Source organism: Triticum dicoccoides, chromosome 3A, assembly GCF_002162155.2.
Source record: "Triticum dicoccoides isolate Atlit2015 ecotype Zavitan chromosome 3A, WEW_v2.0, whole genome shotgun sequence".
Taxonomy (NCBI): Eukaryota; Viridiplantae; Streptophyta; class Magnoliopsida; order Poales; family Poaceae; genus Triticum; species Triticum dicoccoides.
This window is the reverse complement of record NC_041384.1, coordinates 763,508,116-763,528,961: the sequence shown is the minus strand read 5'-3', so window position 1 is coordinate 763,528,961 and position 20,846 is coordinate 763,508,116. Positions and strand designations below refer to the sequence as shown.

Genomic DNA, 20,846 nt, shown 5'->3' with positions numbered 1-20,846 from the left:
AAATATATGCATCTGGCCAAAGCATTAGAAATTGAAAATTCGCTCACTCTTATCATAGTGCACATAATAGGTAATTGAAGTCATTACATCAGCATGTGAATATTCAGATTTCTTGTATGAATAAGCGACTAAAATATTACAAATGTGTGGGAGGCTATCTAGGCATCCACAGACCCTTCACCCAACTACAGGAGAAGCTGAGACCTCACTGCCACCCTCACTGGCATTCACATAGGGCCAGTTCTTTTGAGCCATGGCTTTTACATAAGCTGCGGTGGAAATAAGCCCTTGATAAGCTGCCGTGGAAATAAGCCCATGGAATTAAGCCATCCAGTTCTTTTGTCCGAGCTTATGTTCCAAGTTCTCTGATGAAAGTCTACAATACCCCTAAAATGTCCAAAAACTAGGTGCAAATGAGCACTGCACTTCATGAAGATATGTCAACGGAAATAGTCTATCTGGGCGGTGGCGTCGGAGGTACAGGAGGCAGCGGCTGGGCGAACGGCGGAACGTGAGGCAGCGGCCGGATTGGACGAGCTGCTGCGGCGGCGGCGGAACGAGTAGAGGAGCTGGCTGTTAGCAACGGGAGGAGCAGAAGAGCTGGCGGTTAACGGCGGCGGCGGGGGCGATTGTAGGGGACGGCTAGCGTCGACGGCGCCTGATGGGAACCGGCCTCGTCGGTGGCGCTGATGGGGAACGGCGGCGGCGGCTTGAATCGGGTGAGGAACCCTAGCTCTTGTGGCAGGGACGAACGCGAGGGGGCGAGGGCTCTGGACCTCTGGTCGATTCGTTTTTCTGGTGTCTCGCTCGGTTGTTGGGCTTGGTGGCAAAATCGCTGTAATTAAGTGTAAAAATCAGTGGCAATGGAGTATACCCCTTCGACTTTGAGTGGGCTTCTGCGGGAAGCACCCCTCCCCCCAGCTTTTTCTCATTGTGAAGGAGAGAGTTGTGGAAATAAGCTAAGCCCTATACTTCAAAACGAGTTATTTTGAGCTTCTGACTTATTTTGACAATAAGCTTGTAGAAGCTACAAAAGAACTGGCTCATAGGCTTTCCTGGTGGCTGTGTCCGGCAGCAGCGAGGAGGACAAGGGTCAAAGACCAGACGACACCTCACCTCAAGCATGATATAATGAGCTAGCCCGATATGGTCTTCTTTCGGTTGCTTCTTCTCTCGATTCTTACTTATTCACCATGTTTTATTTCTTTTTTATTTCTATTTATGTATATATACGAATTTTTACACATACTTTGGGGAAAATACTAATATACTTAGTTCTTAAAATTGATGAAGCATTAAATATTTTTGAAAAATATAAAGGTTTCTTTTCTTCGGTTGGAAGAAACTGTTCCTAATATTTTAAAATTTTAACATGTTTTGAAATATGTTCATGACATTCTCTTTAAAATCTTCACGGAAATATAAATATTTGCTTACATAATTTCTAAAAATATTTGTGCCATTCAAATAAAATTTTAGAACATTTAAAAAATGCCCGTGTCTTAGAAAATATATTTATGCCGCTTTGAAAAATATATTCAGGCAATGTGCAAAGTTGTTCACGTAACTTTTCAAAACATATTTTGTACCATTAAGATAGGATTCATGATATTTAAAAAACATGCAGATATTTGAAAAGAATGTTCATGATATTTTTAGAAAACTACAACACATGTAAAAATGTTATGTGTGTGTTACTGTGCTTAGAAAATATTCAAAGTGCATTTCACAAATATTCAACTTATGTTTGGGAAAATATTTAATTCCAATGAAAAAAATTGACATGTATTTGATTTTTTCGATGGATTCAAAATTTGTTTGACGTGTATTAGTAAAAAATGTTAATTTATATTTTAGAAATGAAAATAAAAACTAAATAGAAAATAAGAAAACCCGCTGAAACCATAGAGAAAAATGTAGAAGAGCATTCCCAAGCCAGGTGGAAAATTCCTATGACCGGTATGTACCAGTATGGATAAGCTCAATGAAACCACTGTGATCCAGGACTTCCTTTGGTCTTGCAATAAGCAAGAAAAAGCACTGGCACCAATACCTGTGTAGAAGCTTCCCAAAAGCTGGATGCATGGGATGGCCCATGAGCGTAGGGTGGGGGGCATTTTCTAGACCAACTCCACTATTATCCCTAGGGTGATGGCCCATGAGCCAGTTTGTCTTTCTCAAATTTCGGTTTCATCATTATGGGCAGCCCGGTGCCTATAGTTCTCGCTTGCGCATAGTCCGGGGAAGGTCCAAGCACTTTGGGTCTTTAGTACGCAGCCTTTCTCTACATTTCTACAAGAGGCTGTAGGAGTTGAACGCATGACCTCATAGTCACAAGGCAGCAGCTTTACCACTACGCTCCCCTTCCGTTTCATCATTATGGTTTTCTAAATTTTGGTTTTTGTTTGATTAGTTTTTTTCCATAGATTGTTTCATTTGGTTATCCATAAAACATGAATAATTATTTATATCAAAATGAACATTTTTTCTGAAATAGGAATATTTTATAAATTTTGTAAATATTTTAAGAATATGTATATTTTCTAAAACATTTCTAAACATTTCTTTTGAAATTTGAGAACTATTTTATAAATGAAAAAAATTGGAGGACGTTGTGAGAAATTTTTGAAAGTTGTATTTCAAAAAACGTGACATTTTTTTGATTTTTTTTCCACTCTACGTGTCAGTGAATATTGGATATACCTTTTGTTTGTTTGTTCGTTTTTTTTTTACCTTGCGTTTGTTTGTTCTTTATTTTAACAAATGCCACAACATGCAAGGGCTGGCTGTGGATCAGCCCTAGTTGTAGCCATACCGTCCTGGACTATTATTTCCCAGCAAAAATATAATTCTATCACAATAATGGTGCTTCTGTTCCCCCAGTAGGGTACGTGAGGGCAAAAAATCACCATCCCTATTTGGCGTCATAAGCAATGGTACCCACGTGGGAGCAACTAATCAAAGAGTGCTCCTTCGGGTGCCTCCTCAAGAGTCATTTGGCGCACTCTTAGCCGCCGCCATGCGTCACACTATAGGCGTGCCTTCCAGGTCTTTTTTTTTTTGCACGCTGTTTTGGCTCTTAGATTATTTTTTGTTTTTTTTCCTTTTCGATTTTCCTCAGCTTTTCTTAGGTTTTGGACCCAAATAAATTTTGACGTGAAAAACTTGTTTTCCTTCTTTTTTTCTTCGGCGGGAGACACGGATTTGCTTCCACGAGAGGCACGGCCGAGCATCTCGTAAAAGGGGGGAAATGTATTTTCTTTTTTCCCTACGATGAGAGGCACGAATTTACTTCTCATAGAGACACGGATTTGTTTTCGCGAGAGGCACGGCCGTGCCTCTCAAAAAGGAAAAATACATGTTTCTTTTCTTTTTTCTTCCGCGAGTGGCACGGATTTAATTCTCGTGGAGGCACGGATTTGCTTCCTTGAAAACCGAAAAAATGCATTTTCTTTTGTTTTCCTACTACGAGAGGCATGGATTTACTTCCCCTAGAAGCACAGATTTACTTCTGCGAGAGGCACAACCGTGCCTCTCGGAAAAGAAAAAAACGTGTTTTCATGGAGGCACGGATTTCCTTCCATGAGAGGGACTGATTTACTTCTCGTGAAGGCACGGATTTGACTACGCGAGAGGCACGGCTATGCCTCTCGCAAAAGGGGAAAACACATTTCTTCTTATTTTTTCTACCACGAGAGGCACAGATTTACTTTTCGTGGAGGCACAGATTTGCTTCCGCGAGGAGCACGGCCGTGCCTCTCAGAAAGGAATAAACATGCCCCTGGTTCGGTTTTTGATGTCCGATTTTTTCGTGAAAAAAATTCATCGAAACCTATCAAGATTTGACCTAGTTCTAAAGATCTCGACATGATGCAACGGTGAAAACGGTTCAAGATTTCGATGGACGGTTTGAAAGATAAAACATTTTGAATAAACGAATCTACGAAAAAAATGAAAACTCTCATGCTGGGACAAGTGGCCTTCATGCAGTGCAACACTTGTCGTAACCTAGTTAGGTGGGAGTGATCTTTCCAATGAGTTTTCATTAACTAGTGATTTTGTACCCCCGTTAACCATACAAGGCGCACAGGGGTCGATCGCATTGGGCTGGCCCATCTAAGATAGTTGCCGCCAGAAGCTCATCTCGGTTGTTTTATCTATTTTTGGTTGTTGTTTTTTCTCATTTTTTCTTTTTCAGTGTTTTTTTCTTTTTTTCCTTCCTAGTTTTTGGATCTGTTTCTGGTTTTTTTTTCACATTTTTTGTTCTTTTAATACGCGATTGTTTTCAAATTCGTTTGTTACAAGTCCATGAATTTGTTTATCATTTTTTGTGAATTTATTTTTCAAATTTGTGATTATTTTTCAAATTCACAATTTTTTATTATTTTTGTGAAAAAATTCAGACTCACAAACATTTTTTGCAATTTCGAGGACTTTTACAACTTATGAAACTTTATGATATTAATGATATTTTTACCAAGTTTTATTTAATTTTCCAAATTCGTCAACAGTTTCAGATTTACAATTTTCTTGAAATCTATTAACTTTTTCAACTTATGGTCATTAGTCAACCGGTCGAACATACAGAAGATGAATGTTTTTGTAGACACAACAACAGATCAACTAACTAAAGGGTACCCCTTGCAGGAGCCCTACAATGGTCATTTTTGTGGGCTGAGAGCAAGCCAAGTGGTGCGAATAGCCGCAACCACATGTCGTGTGCTGGATACATTCTCTACACTTTGTTTTTATATTATATTTTTACATGATTTTGGGTTTCGGATGTGTTTTTTATAGGTATTTTCAGCTTTTCGGTTTCCTCTTGTTTTTTCTAGGTTTGGGTTGAAATATTTTTTCCCACAAAAAAATTGTGCTTCCACGAGAAGCGCATATGTGCTTCTTGTGTGGGCATAGATTTGCTTCTAGTGGAGGAAAAACATATTTTTTGCACTTTTTCCCTCCATGAGACACACGGATTTGCTTCTCGTAGGTGCACATATTTGCTTCGACGAGTGCTTCTCGAAAATGAAAAAAAATAGTGATAATTTTTTTCTTCCACGAGAAGTACATATTTGATTCTCTTGGAGCCACAGATTTTCATCCGCAAGAAGCAGGCCCTGAAAGGGAAAAATGTGATTTCTTTTCTTACACGATTTCTTTTTTGCTTCCACGAGGCACATATTTGCTTCCGTGAGAAGCACAGAGAAAGGGAAAGTAAGGATTTTTTGCATGATTTTTTTGCTTCCACGAGAACCATAGATTTTTTTTCTGGTGGAGGAAAATATCTACTTCTGTAGGAAGCTATTGCTTGTTTTCTTTTTCTGCTTCCACGAGAAGCAAAGATTTGCATCTCACTGAGGCACAGATATGTGCTTCTAGAAAACAGGAAAAATAAAAAAAATGTGCTTTCTGCTCCAGGGTTTTTTATGAAAAAAGTTCATCGAAACCTATTAACGTGGGATCTTGCTTGAAAGATCTTAACACGAGAAATCCAATGGTGAAAAAATTTCGGGATTTGAACGCATGGTTCAAATGATGAAACATTTTGAGAAATGAATCTACAAAAAAGGGAAAACTTACAGGTTGCGACAAAGTGTCGTACATGCAGTGCGCCACTTGTTAGTGCCTGAGAAGATGCGAGTGAATTTTCCAAAGGGTACCCCTAGACTAATGATTTCAAACAAACATGCGAGGGAGACGACCAATCGAGCCAGTATCTCGCGTCTTGTGGGCCGGCATACGCGAGAGGGGTTGTAAGCGTCATTACGCTATTCAGTTCATAAGGCGTTGACTAGGAATCCTCGGGAAAATCAGTAGTTCAGGCGACACTCCCTTCGGCTGGCTGGCCGGTCGACCTAGTTGGGCCTCAGCCCATGCAAAGTGGCAGAAAACAAAAAATACAATGATAAATAGTAAAATATTCCAAACAATAAAAAATAATGTTCTACCATTTTTAGAAAAATTACTCATATTTATAAAAAATCAATTAGGAAATATCTTAGCACATCTATAAAATATACAGGAATTTAGAAAATTGCACGAATTTCAATTGTTTTGGAAAAATTAGCAAATGTTGGTGATTCTGAATTCCTGTCTTTTGGTCTCATTTTAGCAAATGCCATGGTGCCTACCATAGCATGTGTTCGCATCAGTTCGAGTGAATTGCCTATGTTGTCTAAAAATATCCCCGATCCCATCTGCCCTCCTGGGTCGCTCCCGTCCGGGAGGCTCCATCCCCGATCCCACCACCGCACTCTCCTCGGTGTGCACCCACCCGTCGCCCGTAGCCGGTGTGGCGGCGGCGCCTTTCCCGTCTAAGGCGGAGGGTAGTGATGCGTCCACTACTACATTAGCAAAAGTTGATCAAGCTACAAATTCTAATATGAAAATGATGAGCGCCATAGCACATGAGATTCCACCGGCACATGAGATTCCACCGGAAGATGATGTGAAACCCAACTTCAGAACGCCTCCACAGCAAATTCTTATTGGATCGGTCCTCATCAATTATTATCCAGAGTCCTTGGAAATAAATCCCAGTGCACGACCCAGGAACCTATCCGAAAAGCATCAGGTTACCAAGATGTAGCAAGTATATTTTATGCGTGCGGCCTTCTAGTATTTAGTTAAGAAAACGTGTCAGAGTTGGTAAGTACTAGGACGTGCTAGTACGGAGTACTACTAGTTGTTAGGGGTTAAAGCGTTTTTAAATAGGGAAAGACCTTGCTGATTAGGCAAGTAACAGAGTCCTAGTCGGTTAGTACTTAGAGCCTGCGCGCTCCTTAAATAAAAGGATACGGCCGTGTAACAAGATCAGATTGGTTTTTAGTCGTGAGTTACATAAAGCTACAGAAAACGTCCCATGTCGGGGGACATCAAATATCTTTGTTGCTGATCTGTGAGGATTTTGTTGCTGCTGCGCGTGGAGTTGATCTAATCTACTCAACGCTAGTTTTGATCTTACGGTCTTGCATCTTCGCTTGACCGAAATTTCTTATTGCCACTGCTAGTACCGTGAAAGGTCGGGCCGACGAACGACTCGCCATCTAGTCGAGTCTTTATCAAGTGGTATTCAGAGCTAAGGTTGTTCACGGTATTGTGTTGATCAAGATGTCGACCTCGGTCAACAAGGAAGACGAGGTTGTTGCTAATTCTCAGGAAATTGTACGTCCAGTGTACGCGGATGATATTCCTTAAAATATTCAGGATGGTTTTGACCACACATGCAACTACATCAAGCAATGTCATGATGCGCTCGGCAAAAGGATAGATGTCCTGATCACTCGGTTTGATGGTTTGGCAGATATCATCAATATGCCGGCATCGAATTCTGCACCACCACAGACTGCTCCGGCTGCTCCACTGCATTATGCACCACCAGCTCGCGACGGACATACCGGCGTGCATGATCGCCGTTTGGCGGCACACCCTCATGCTGGAGATGATGGTTTCGATGATGGCATTGACCATGCGGGGTACGCGCCACGACCACGACACTATGAGCCTCGTCCCGAAACATCCGTTCGTGGTGGAGTGCATGACCGAGTTGGTCAAGCTGTGCGTGTGCCTTTGGATGATGGAATTGGGCGCATAAAAATTTCAATCCCTTCGTTCTCCGGCAAGTGCGAACCAGAAGGCTATTTGGAGTGGGAGATGCGTGTTGATCAAATTTTTGATGCCCATCATTATAGCGAGGAGAAGAAAGTTCAACTTGCTGGAATTGAGTTCACCGGATACGCGCTAATTTGGTGGAATCAAATTTGTCGTTCAAGACATCGGCCGACGACTTGGCGAGGTATGAAAGAATTCATGAGGCGACGTTTTGTTCCTGAGCACTATAAAAGAGATTTGTACAACAAGTTGCAGCGGCTCTCTCAAGGTAATATGAGTGTTGATGAATATTACAAGGAGATGGAATTGCTTATGATACGTACAGGGACAACGGAGGATCCGGAGGCGACTATGGCTCGTTTCTTTAACGGGCTAAATATCGAGGTGCAGGATCGTGTTGAGATGGTGGTCTACTACAACATACAAGATCTTGTGCACCAAGCTGTGCGTGCGGAACAACAGATTAAGCGACGCCAAGTCAACATTGTTCCCACTACCACTTTGAACACATGGCGACGCTCGCAGTATAAGAGTGAGGATGTCGGTCCTAGCTCCAGGGCGACATCATCAAATCACTCTCATGGTTCCGTGCAAAAGGATGCTTCAAAATCAGGACTGTCGATGGTTGATTCTAGTGCACAGTCGACCGGACGCACTAGTGACATAGAGTGTTTCAAGTGTGGAGGAAGGGGACATATGAAGCATGAATGTCCTAATGAGAAAAGAGTGTTGCTCACGAGAGATGGCTATGCATCCGCTAGTGATGAAGAGGCAGTTTTTAACACTTCTGGTGAAAAATTTGAAGATGTTGAAGATGTGGTTGCGAGTTTTGAAGCTGCTGAATCATATCCATCTTTGATGGTGCAACGGGTGCAAGAAGATCGCATTGAGGATAAGGGGCAGCGATGGAATATTTTTCAAACTCAATGCAAAATCAACAACACTAATTGTAAGTTGATCATAGATGGAGGAAGCTACACCAACGCAGTCAGTAAGGGATTGGTGGAAGCTTTGGGGTTACCTGCATGGAAGCACCCTCAGCCACATCGTGTTGAGTGGTTATATCAGTCTGGCAAACTAAAAGTTACTCACAAGGTGCGTGTCCGTTTTTCCGTTGGTGACTATATCGATACAATTATCTGTGATGTGTTGCCAATGGATGCATGTCATTTGTTACTGGGGAGACCATGGCAATATGACCGTTGTGCCACACACGAAGGCCGGTCCAACACTTACTCCTTTTGGGATGCTGGAAGACGACGTGTGTTGCGGACTATGTTTGCGGGAGAAATCAAAATAGATACAAATGTTTCACTGGAAAAGAAGGTCATGAAGTTTAGCGCAAAACCGAGGACGGTTTTGTTTCAAGGAGGAGGGGATGATGCGTCCACTACTACATTAGCAAAAGTTGATCAAGCTACAAATTCTAATATGAAAATGATGGGCGCCATAGCACATGAGATTCCACCGGCACATGAGATTCCACCGGAAGATGATGTGAAACCCAACTTCAGAACGCCTCCACAGCAAATTCTTATTGGATCGGTCCTCATCAATTATTATCCAGAGTCCTTGGAAATAAATCCCAGTGCACGACCCAGGAACCTATCCGAAAAGCATCAGGTTACCAAGATGTAGCAAGTATATTTTATGCGTGCGGCCTTCTAGTATTTAGTTAAGAAAACGTGTCAGAGTTGGTAAGTACTAGGACGTGCTAGTACGGAGTACTACTAGTTGTTAGGGGTTAAAGCGTTTTTAAATAGGGAAAGACCTTGCCGATTAGGCAAGTAACAGAGTCCTGGTCGGTTAGTACTTAGAGCCTGCGCGCTCCTTAAATAAAAGGATACGGCCGTGTAACAAGATCAGATTGGTTTTTAGTCGTGAGTTACATAAAGCTACAGAAAACGTCCCATGTCGGGGGACATCAAGTATCTTTGTTGCTGATCTGTGAGGATTTTGTTGCTTCTGCGCGTGGAGTTGATCTAATCTACTCGACGCTAGTTTTGATCTTACAGTCTTGCATCTTCGCTTGACCGAAATTTCTTATTGCCACTGCTAGTACCGTGAAAGGTCGGGCCGACGAACGACTCGCCATCTAGTCGAGTCTTTATCAGGTAGGGGAGGGCACCGTGACGACGCTTTTCGGGTGCCGACAGGGCGTTGGAGGCGGTGCTAGATGGCGCGGCCCTAGTGGTCGGGCCCTGGTTCCAGCCGGAGAGGCGAGCAGCGGTGAAGCTCCCGCGGCAGCAGCTGGTCTGACCTAGGCCTTTAGGGCCCGATCTGGGCCATCTGGACCTTTTCTAGACGATCTACTGCATGCGTGTGGCGCTACGGCCGCATTTTCCTTTGTTAATCCGACCGGTGGTGGGGGCGGGGGCTGTTGTTGCTGTATAAGGAGGCGGTCCTAGGGTTATTCTCGCGCAAAGGTGTTGATCTGCTTGTGGCCAGCCCTTCTTGATCTGGCCGTTGACTAGTTCTGGAATGATCCACTGGAGACCTTCATCGGGCGCATGACTCCTCTAGATTGCTGCATTTGATGTGGTCCGGTCATGTGTGTCCTTATTTATCAGCGCGTGCGGCTTCAAAAGGGCGTGGCGCAAAGCTCTGTTGTCTGTTGGCATCATGGGACATGTTGATGTTTTGATTTCCATGGTGTAGACAGTTGTGTGGAATGTCACAACAACTAAGATATGAGGGCTAGTAATGGAGGACATAGTCTTTGAGGCGGTGAAGACTATGCTTGGAGATTCGTGAGTTGCAGTAGCGACCTCGGCAAGTGGGGACGGTGGCATTGGAGGAGTACAAAGTCTTATTTGTGAGGGTGAAAATCCAAAGTCATATTTAAAGTTTGTTTAAATTTGTATTAAAAAATGCTCACCGTGATTTTAGGTTTTCACCGAGGTCATATTTAAAGTTTTTTAAAATTTGTATTTAAAAATGCTCACTGTGTTCAGTTTGTATTTTAAAATGCTCACCATGTATTCAAAAAATAATTATGTATTAAAAAAATATTGATTATTTAAAAGTGTTCATTGTGAATCAAATATTGCTTGCCATGTATTTGAAAATGTTCATCAAATAAATGAAAAGGTGCATCAAGTATTAAAATGTTCAGCGTGTACTTACAAAGTATCCATCTTGTATTAAAAAATGGTCATTGTGTACTATTAAACGTTTATCATGCATTAAAAATTATTTACTTATCATATTTTTAAACATATAGTTGTTTTAAAAATGCATGATTTTTTCAAAAATTGCAAGAACGTTCTAAAATACAAGGAAAACTTTTTAAATTATAAACATCTTTTACATGCATCATCACATTTTTTGAGATCTCAAGAACATTGTTTTGCCTCTAGATTTTTAACTTGGACATATTATACTCTTGAGTAATTTCTTTAAACTATTTTCATTTTTTTATTTGGATCATATGTATTGCAGATTAATCCATTATGTGCGCTCAAGCAAAGTGCACTATCGTGTCAGTCAGTGTTCTCTTTTTCTTCGTTTAAAATTGTTTATTTTTCCTGATAGTTTGATCCTGGGCCGGCCCAAATCTCCTTCACAGCAGGCGGCGCGAGTTTCTGCTTCGCTGCAAGCAATGTATAAAGTATAAAGGCACCCTAGCTAGCCAGCTATCTGGTGGGCTGGGCTTCCACTCTCCCAGCCCGACAACAAATTCCACTCTCCCAGCCCTGCAACAAATCTGTGATAGCGGCCGACAAAGTTTACTTGGAAATGTTAACATGCTTCAATAGTCGTGTACGCAAGTCAAAATATGCTTGTCACAGTAATGAATTTCTCCTATAAAAAGTTATGTATTTGAAAATATTCATATTTATTTAGAAATATTCAAATATTTGGTAGAGTTGTTCATGTTTGTGTGGGGGTATGTTCATACACTAAAAATGTTCACATATTTCCCCCAAAAGGGAAAAACATCACAGAAAATAAGGCTAGCAACATGAAGCACACAATAAATGAGAGGAATGAAATAACTACATAATCACTATTTCGACACTTCAGCTCATGGCTAGGCTTCACATGGTCTTAACATGTGATTATTTTAATGAATAGCGTGTTGGTCGAGTCCCGAACTTATGACTTGTTGGTTCTAGTGGATGCATGATCCACGCGGTTACTCCAAAATTTCAGGGCCATCAAATATATTTCCACAAGTGAAACACAAGCTCAAATCACTAGTAGTGAATGTTGAGGCGACCTCCATACCTACACAAACTTTCTAAAAGCATGAGTCCGTACTTTGGAATCTTTCAGACGATCCGAAAATACCAAGAGTAACAAGCCATACAATGAGCTCAAGATGGATTCATATTCTCCAGGGGCAGCTCGTCTTTCATTTCCTGAAAGGTTTGACGGCATTTGAGAAGTCTGGATCTTCAACAACGGTGGGGAGAGACTGCAAGCTTAGATTTTGCCGATGCCCATACATAAATTTCCGTATAAAGCTGGGAAGAGAAATGACCACATGTTGGAATATGGAATTTTCTTTTGCAAGGGGATAATAAACTAGGAAGGGAATGGGGATGACTCGCTCAACAGGCGGACGCAATACGGCGACTTGTAGGCAGCCCGGCGATAACCCATGGTGAGGCGAGTGAGCCAAAATTGTGGTGACTGGCTTGGCTTCCCATGGACCAAAAGGCCACTTACAACTCGAGAGGTTACATGCATGTGACGTAACTATTACACGCACCGACGAGACACACCTACTACATAATACCGCTTGCTTGCCTCTTGGGTGGTTTAGGCACTGTCTCACGCATGCATGCACATATTAAGTATCTAAAATAGTACTCCCCCCGTTTCTGAATTACTTATCACAAAAATAGATGTATGTACAATTAAAATACATCTAGATACATTTAATTCTTAGACGAGTAATTTCGAACGGAGAGAGTAGGAGCCAAGCACACCCTCATATGCATGCTTCACCACTCATCAGTAAGTATAATTCCAATAAGCAGCTAGCTAGACACCAATACCCCACCGGGGATGCGATTTGGACCGTACGTTGCACCACGCGTGTTTGCACAAGCTAGCCTAGCTAGGCCGGAATGAAAAGTTAGAAGAATACAAGAGTGATAGAGATGTGTGAGTGACAGATGCGACAATCAAGTTGGTGACATCAGGCACGGCAATAAGCCCAACGAAGGATCCAGATTAAGGCCAAGTGGAATAAGCCTACGGGCTGATGTGGCATCTACGGCTCCACCTAGTTGAAATTAGGGGGGAGGGCAGTAGGGCAATTTGCAGGACAACTTCAACGCGCCGACACAAATGGATGTGGGTTTGTCTATTTTTTTTTTCATTTTGGTTGCCTGAGCGGACGAGCATGTTGATTTTTTGGTTTGGGTTGGCCGGTGCGCCTAATGCGGCCGACGAATTATCCGCATGGTCTTAAAAAAACTAAAAAAGCCCATAAAATTTAAAACATGCAAATAAATTAAATATAATTGTACAATAAAACGGCCGGTCAACCACCAGCCAAAGTCCACTTAAACATAATTAAAGATAGAATAAAAACTTAAAAAAGGCCCCTCCCAGCCGCACAGTAGCCCTAACGTCGCCCTCATCGTCAGAGTCGGTAATGTCGAAAAAGGGCGGTGGCGGCGCAACCCACAGAAAGGCGTGCTGGTACGCCGCCTGCGCTGCCTCCTACACCGTTTCCTGCGCGGCACGCATGCTCCTCCTCCTCGCGTGCACAGCGCTGCCGGCGCTCCTCCTCCTCACGCTCCAATTGCATGAGGCGTTGCCCTTCTTCCCGCTCCTCTGCCAGCCCACGCTGCCTCCAGTGTTTGAGATGGGGGTCGAGGTGCCATCCGTGGGGGAGGTTGACGTCGTGCCACGGCAGTGGGACACGGTACTACTAGTGATACCACACACGGTGCACTGTGATGTAGAGCCGGTCTCGTGGTCGACATGCCCTCCCTGCCCATGGCACCAACGCTAAAGCGTTCGTCGACGACACGCAGGATGCGAACGTCGAACTTGCACTTCCCCTTCCCCTTGTTGAAGAACCCCATGGTGGATACATGGGCTAGCTAGGGTTTTCTGTTGTCGGTGAGGGAGTGAGGGTGGCCAGATGTGGACGGAATTGGGAGAGCAAGTGGATGAGGCCGGCCCCTCCCAATTTAAAAAAAAACTGGACTCCGGACTGTTCCAGCCGCTGCCATGTGGGACGAAGTTAGGTGGATGCATTCACTATGACCATGTGGGGTAGTTGGGTGGCCGACACGCGCACCCATGGTGGACACTGAGCAAACGCGCGATGTGTCATTCTCGTGTGTCTACGTGAACGCAAATCAGACGCAAATTTGGATAGGGAATGCATCCAGACGTGCAGCGAGTCAACCAAATATGGGTTTCCATCGGCGCATTGGGCCGGAGTTTTCCTCCGTTTCCACCCAAATAGACACAAGCGGATGATATGCGTCGTTGCGTTGGAGTTTCCCTTGGTTACGCATTTTGCATAGAAACCGATGGTGGGGGTGTGCCTACCGGATTGCGGTCGGATCTACCTGGATATCACACCTCATCAATGGCATGTAACGCAAGGGGGTGGCAAAGGCTCATTTCTGCCGATGCTTGGTGTATGGTCTAGGAGGCGCGGCGGCGGCCTCTAGCGGTGCGTGATGGCCTTTTTGTATGGTTGTGCAGCAGTCCATGGTGGCTCGGCAGGTCATCTCGCAGCGACGACGCGGCACGACTCCTACATTGGCTCATCTGCGGCGAGCTCAGGTGCGTGCTTCCAGAGTCCTTCTATGGAGGCAAGTTGTGGTCGGGTCGTCACCGCTCGTTGATGGGCGGGTGCCTGGTGCTTGCCAGGAGCGGACCCAGGTGGGCAGTGTTTTGGCTGGTGTTTAGCGTTCTCTAGTGGTGGTGCGACAGATGTTCTCGTGACTGGCCGCACCATGGTTGGACATGGGGTGTGCTTGCTAGGCTGAAAACCCTGTCTGGCTTTGGCTACGTCTACGAAGGCGGTGTCTGTGGACGTCATCACCTTTTTGAACTCTTCATCATGGTTGCTCCTGGTGCATTGTCATGCTCCTAGTGAAAATCTTGATCCTTTCAATCGAGCTGTGGCAGCGCTTCGGTATCGTTTCCTTCCTGAAGATACCATGTTGGAGCTCATGGTTCGCCAGCGTTTAGCTTCGCCTCCTCGCGGTGGGTTGTTCACGGTTGAGGGTGCCATCGACTCCATAGTGATGCTTAGTGTCCATCTATTGTCTAACTGTAGTTGTATTGGGTGATGTTGCTGAAATTTAGCATCACCTCATATATATCTTGCCTTGGATGCGTGTGTTGTGGTGATGTGGTGTTTTGCGTCGGTTTGTATGGTGATCATTGCTTTACATATAAAACAAGGCGAAAACCTTTTTCTTCCAGTAATCAACCTGTGGTGGTTATACAGATGGATTAAACTCCAGGTTTGTTGCTTTGCGTCTTGTTAAGCTGGAATATTTTTTTGGGTGTGCTTAGGTCTCAGTCGATTGAGATTTAGCAAAGTCTCGATTAAAGTAACATAACATACAATCGAAAAAAAAGAAAATTTTGCATGGATTCTAATCACTGTTCAAGATATCTTTCGATATGCCGATAAATCGGCCGATTTATCGCTTAACGCTGTCAGACAGATAAGATAAATCGGCCGATAAATCAGCCGATATGGCGATAAATCGGCCGATATGCCGATAAACTGGCCGATTTACCCCTTATCATGGGTCGGCCGATAAGTTCCCGATAAGCGATATCCCCAACATTGATTCTAATGTAAGATCTTACGGATATACTATCGACCGAGACTTGACAAAATCTAAGTCGACCAAGACTTCGCAAGATTGTATTTTTTTTCCGCTGGGACGTGATCACCTTATTGATAGTGAGGTACGCGCGGTGATTTACCAAAACTCTTCAACTAGTGTCCCGCACTGTGAGTGTGCGTGCTGCGTGCATGTGGTGTCAGTGGTGATGGTGTGCATATATGATATGTACGCGTCTATGCTGTACTCACTCGATGTTTCTTGGAAAAGAGAGAGAGAGAGAGAGAAATGGAGGGCCAGCTAGCCAGCACGGATCGACGAAACGAATATATGATCGGTGCTGCTGTACTTGGTAAAAAGAGGCAATCATCAGCAAGGACGACATATGCGACCCCTTGAAAAATATATGGATGGATGGATCCATCATCCACGGCACTGTCCGTCCTGGTGGCTGGTGCGATTGATATACTAGTGATAGATGTGCATTGACATCAGCCTCCACTCCACTTGCCGGCCGGGCCGGCAGCTTATCGCTATCTTCCTCCTCTATCCCCAATCGAAAGGAAAGCAAAAGCAAGCAAAGAGCATGTAGATCCATGACGTGTGCCCATGGATGCGACCTCACCTGCCCCTGCCCCTGCCCGACCGCCTATAAGACGGCCGTCGACCACACCACCTCCCAAGTGGAGTCCTTCATTCCATTCCGTTCCATTTCCATACGTTTCTTCCTCGAGTCAAGTGGCTCTTGATTGATCCCACCACCAGCCGCACCACCAACGTCTTCTGTCCGTAGCTCCTTGGTGCCTAGCTGCTGTGTTCACATCACATCTCCATCGATGAAGACGAAGCAGGCTTCCAAGGCCAAGGTGGCGCCGTCGCCGGGGAAGGAGGAGGAAGCAGTTGCACCGGGTGGTTTCCGCAAGGGGCCATGGACGGAGCAGGAGGACATGAAGCTGGCGTGGTTCGTGCGGCTCTTCGGCGAGCGCCGCTGGGATTTCTTAGCTAAGGTGTCAGGTTTGCAAGGTGGCGGGTGACCCATGCCGTGCCATGCATGCGCCATGCATGCATGCATGTCTGGGACCAAAATATGATGTAGCCATGGTCCTTTGTGTGCTAACGCTCTCGGTCTCCGCCGGCACCTCTTGCTCTTGTGTTTGTCTTGGCGACAGGTCTTAACCGGACGGGGAAGAGCTGCCGGCTCCGGTGGGTCAACTACCTGCACCCGGACCTCAAGCGCGGCCGGATGAGCCCCGAAGAGGAGCGCCTCGTCGTCGACCTCCACGCCCGCTGGGGCAACCGCTGGTCACGCATCGCCAAGGCCATGCCGGGGCGCACCGACAACGAGATCAAGAACTACTGGCGCACCCACACCCGCAAGCTCCACAAGGACACGCGCGCCTCTGCTGCTTCGGCCTCTACGACCACGTCCACGTCCATGTCGGCGGCGTCTCCGGCCACCACGTCCAGCTCCTCCTCTTCAACGATCGACGACGACAACAACTCACATCACGGCCACCGCGACCAAGAGACGGCGGCCAGCCAGGAACAAGCGGATAACCAGCTGCTCTACACCGCCGGCATCGGCATGGACAGCCACCTCCTTTGGAACGACGCCATCATGGACTCCTACGCATGGGGAGCCGCCGTGCCGTCGATGATAGTGCCGCCGCCTTCATCGCCGGTGTGGGACTACTGCTGCTCGGATTCGCTCTGGGGGATAGGCGACGACGAGGTCGAGTACAAGAAGATGCTCGCCGTCGCCGGTGCCTCATGATCTTTTTCATACACGATCGATCTTTGCTTAGCCAATTACTAGCTGCCAACTAGCTGAAGATGCTTACGTGCATGCGTCCAAGTCATATCCTAGCTGAGACGAGACTTGATATGTACTCTCCATGTGATCAGTGCATGCCTGCCTTGGGATTTATGCTTTTGTACATGTAATCTCCATGTGTATGTATGATAGAGTAATAACTACACATATGCATGTAATTATTTTTATTATGGTATAATTTTCAATATCTCCTTAATGTTTTAGCAATGTATAACAGCTACTAGCTGTACTATATATACTAGTACTTGAGAACTCGGATGGACTTTGTAAAAAAGAAATAAAGATTTGACCACCATGAGTATATCCCCTCAATCTATTTAATCTGGATGTTTTTGTGCAATACACACACACACACACGATATGTTCATTCATTCATCATGTTGATGCCGAAGTAGGCCCTTCTTTAATTCCGGATATCGAAACTAAAGGCTGGCGAAATTTGCATAAACGGAATTGAGTTTGTCTAATTCACATCTAGATGTTTTTTAAGGATGTCACATCTAATCTCCCACAAATAACGTAGCAACAAGGAACAAAAAAAAAAGCTGGGATAAAAAAAAACAGACCACAAACATAGTGGACATCAGGTTAGATGTGACATAACTATGTCACATCTAGATGTGTCCTAGACAGACCCAACGGAATTAGCATATTCCATCAAGTACTTCATAATTAAAGAGAATCCGCATAAGAAATGTATTCCGAGATCAATCAATCAATCTATTCTGATACCCAGAATCTAATAATTGCTTCAAGAACTCGCTAGAACCTCTACTATACCTTTCTATTTCAGCCTCTAATTCCTATGCCAGGAGAGGTTCACAAGGGCACGTAACTCATGAAGATGCTGACCTGAAGATGATCATCTGATCGTTCCTGTCCCTGTCCTAGCTACTTTTTCTAGCCATCTTGCATCTAGAAGAAATATTTCCTATGCATCCTTTTCATGCCCCAATCTCAATCAGTTAATTCCAAATGGATCCTGTGCATGATCGCAAACAGCAGCACTGCTCTCATCGATGATCTGCAGCTGCAGTACTACTCGGTGAGATAGGGACAGGGATCGTCAGTGGGTGATCAGTGGTTGCAAGTTGCAAGTAAAGTTGTGAAGGAAAATTGAAAAATAAAATAAGGAGAGGTCCAGGTAGTTGTGATAAGGGAGCATGGAGTTAAAAATTGTGGTGACAAAAAGCTAGGTGGTGTGTGTGATAAGGAGCTAGCAGCAGCATCAACTTGTTTGCTACCTTTCTTGCATTACTTCTAATATTATCTTGGTCATTGCTAATTTACTCCATCTGTCTAGCTAGTGCTTCATCAAAAACAAACTTTAGTTTCTTTCTTGCTCCTAGTGGTGCTCTTAGTGGTACATGTGGTACTAATGCTAACCTCATCTTCCCACTTTTTTCTGCACTTAATTATATTGCTCCTCTAGGATGGATGTAGATAATATATATTCAAATGATCTAGATACCTCTTTACCTAGTTCAATGCCATTCAAGGGCACTATCTAGATAGCTGGCTAGCATGGAACATGCATGGATGGTTGCCACGCTTAGCATGGAAAAGCCTCAAACAAGGCGATTAAGCAAGATATGCTCTGATTCAGAAGGATACTACACCACACGCCTAACTAATCTATTGAAGGATGCCTCCACTCCATGCACATATGAGAGGAAGCACGAATGAGATCGATGTACGCTTTGGACTTAATTACTAGGCCTAATTTCGGTACACACCACACCTAATTTTGGTATACCCATGAGCCATCACACCTACTTTTGGTAGTATCCATCACAAATGCAGAGTGTGTCGTCTTGTCTCATGGGCTTGTAGAGTATTAACAAAGTTACAAAGTCTGTAGCTCTTCTTTTGGAAAATTTGGGATTCAAAGAATACAGCAGTCTTCCACAATGAGTCTCTATTCTATTGTAACCACTAGAAACATTATTTCAGACTTTACATTCTAGACTTTTCAGTTCAGGGAACTGATCCAGAAGGTCGCCAATATGTCTTGGCAGCAATACCTCTCGTCAGTTCTGGAATACCCATGTCACCCTTGCTGTTAACTTGTGATCCAAATTCATATAAAGTATAAAGGTCAACTTCTGACAAGCGGAGCGGATCCTTTGTAAGCGGCAGCATGCGATAAGTTCATTAATCCCCGGCATTTGTAACCTCTCCCAATATAGTGAAGTTTCGCTGGCTGATGCCCGTGTTTTTTCCCTTCGCATTGGAGGGGTTTTCCATGTTAAAATTTGTGTCCCCTGTGTTTGATTTTGGTCTTCGTCATTCATATTGCATGTCGTATCTCTAACACTAGCCAACTTATTAGTACTTTGAGTAATAAATTCAGGTGGGTAAATAATTCATATCTACTACCTTTGTTCCATAAAATTGTATCTATGCATTTGTCTCAAGTCAAATTTGTTTAATTTTGATCAAGTCTACAGAAAAGTACATTGACATGTTGAACACCAAATTAGTATCATGAGATCCCTTATGAAATATATTTGCATACTATGTGTATTTGGTGTTCCAGATCTTAGCAGATTTTTATATAGAGTTGGTCAAACTTAAGCAAGTTTTAATTTGGATAAACGTAGAACTTCAATTATTTTGGACGGAGGGAGTAGAAATTTGAAAAAGTGTCGATGCACATATGCATGCAGATGTTTTCTATATATTGTTGAAATTTTATTAGAATATGTTAATTTCTAAGGAATAAAAAATAAAAACTTTGTTGGTCCATAGTAGCAAATAGTAAATCCATTTTATCCACATATTTTTATTATTTATGTAACCTACAAAGGGAAAGATGTATTATGAAATTTGTAAATACATAGCTCACATCTATATATGTAAAATAATTTTCAAAACATGAGTTTTAAATATTCCTAAAGGTTACATGAAGGTTCTGCAATGTATTTTGATGGCTAACACAAATTTTTAGATATACTTGCTTTGTTTTGATGAAAAAGTGCTACTATATTTCAATCAGAAGCTAATACTGCACATTATTCATTTACATGTCGGTGTGTCGTGATGCTCTTCGAAAGTGGGGCAACTAATAAAACCCATGAGGAAATCATGTTGTTTTTTGTCTGAGACATGGTCTCATGACTCATGACAAGTCATCTAATATTGGTTGGAGTTAACACCAAGTTTTTGTACCAACCATTGTTTCATGATTCCTGGAGGTAAAAACTGGCATTCTGACATTTACTAACCGGCTGTGATAGCGACAGGGTAAGCGTCATTTCCATTCTAAAGGTGTTCCTCTAGGCTAATGATCCGGCCTTCATTGATTGAGTCTGACAACATTTCTATGGCAACAAACCTAGCTATTGTGTTCTGTCGGGCCTTGGGCTTTGTTTCCTGCATATTTATTATGGGCGATTTTGCTTCCTTCTTTTTGCATGCATCCTAGATGGCTAAGGGAATAATTTCATCTACGCGAACATATCTAGTTGAGGCGGAGTGCGTATAAAAACACCATTGGCTTGTGGCAACATCTATGTGTGTGAGCTCACCACTTTCTTGAAGGCACTGCTTTAGAAAATGGAGTTTACAATTTGCTTTCAGGGTGTACAGATTTCGATATGGCTTTTGTATACGGT

General features: G+C 43.6%; 1 protein-coding gene across 1 annotated transcript; it reads left to right on the top strand.

The window, feature by feature from the left end:
- Positions 1–16,065: 16,065 nt before the first annotated feature.
- On the top strand, positions 16,066–17,432 carry LOC119270802 (transcription factor MYB59-like). The gene is made up of 2 exons (XM_037552858.1): positions 16,066–16,409; positions 16,565–17,432. The coding sequence occupies exons 1-2, from the start codon at positions 16,232–16,234 to the stop codon at positions 17,167–17,169; spliced, it is 783 nt and encodes a 260-aa protein (XP_037408755.1). The 5' UTR covers positions 16,066–16,231; the 3' UTR covers positions 17,170–17,432.
- Positions 17,433–20,846: the final 3,414 nt, after the last annotated feature.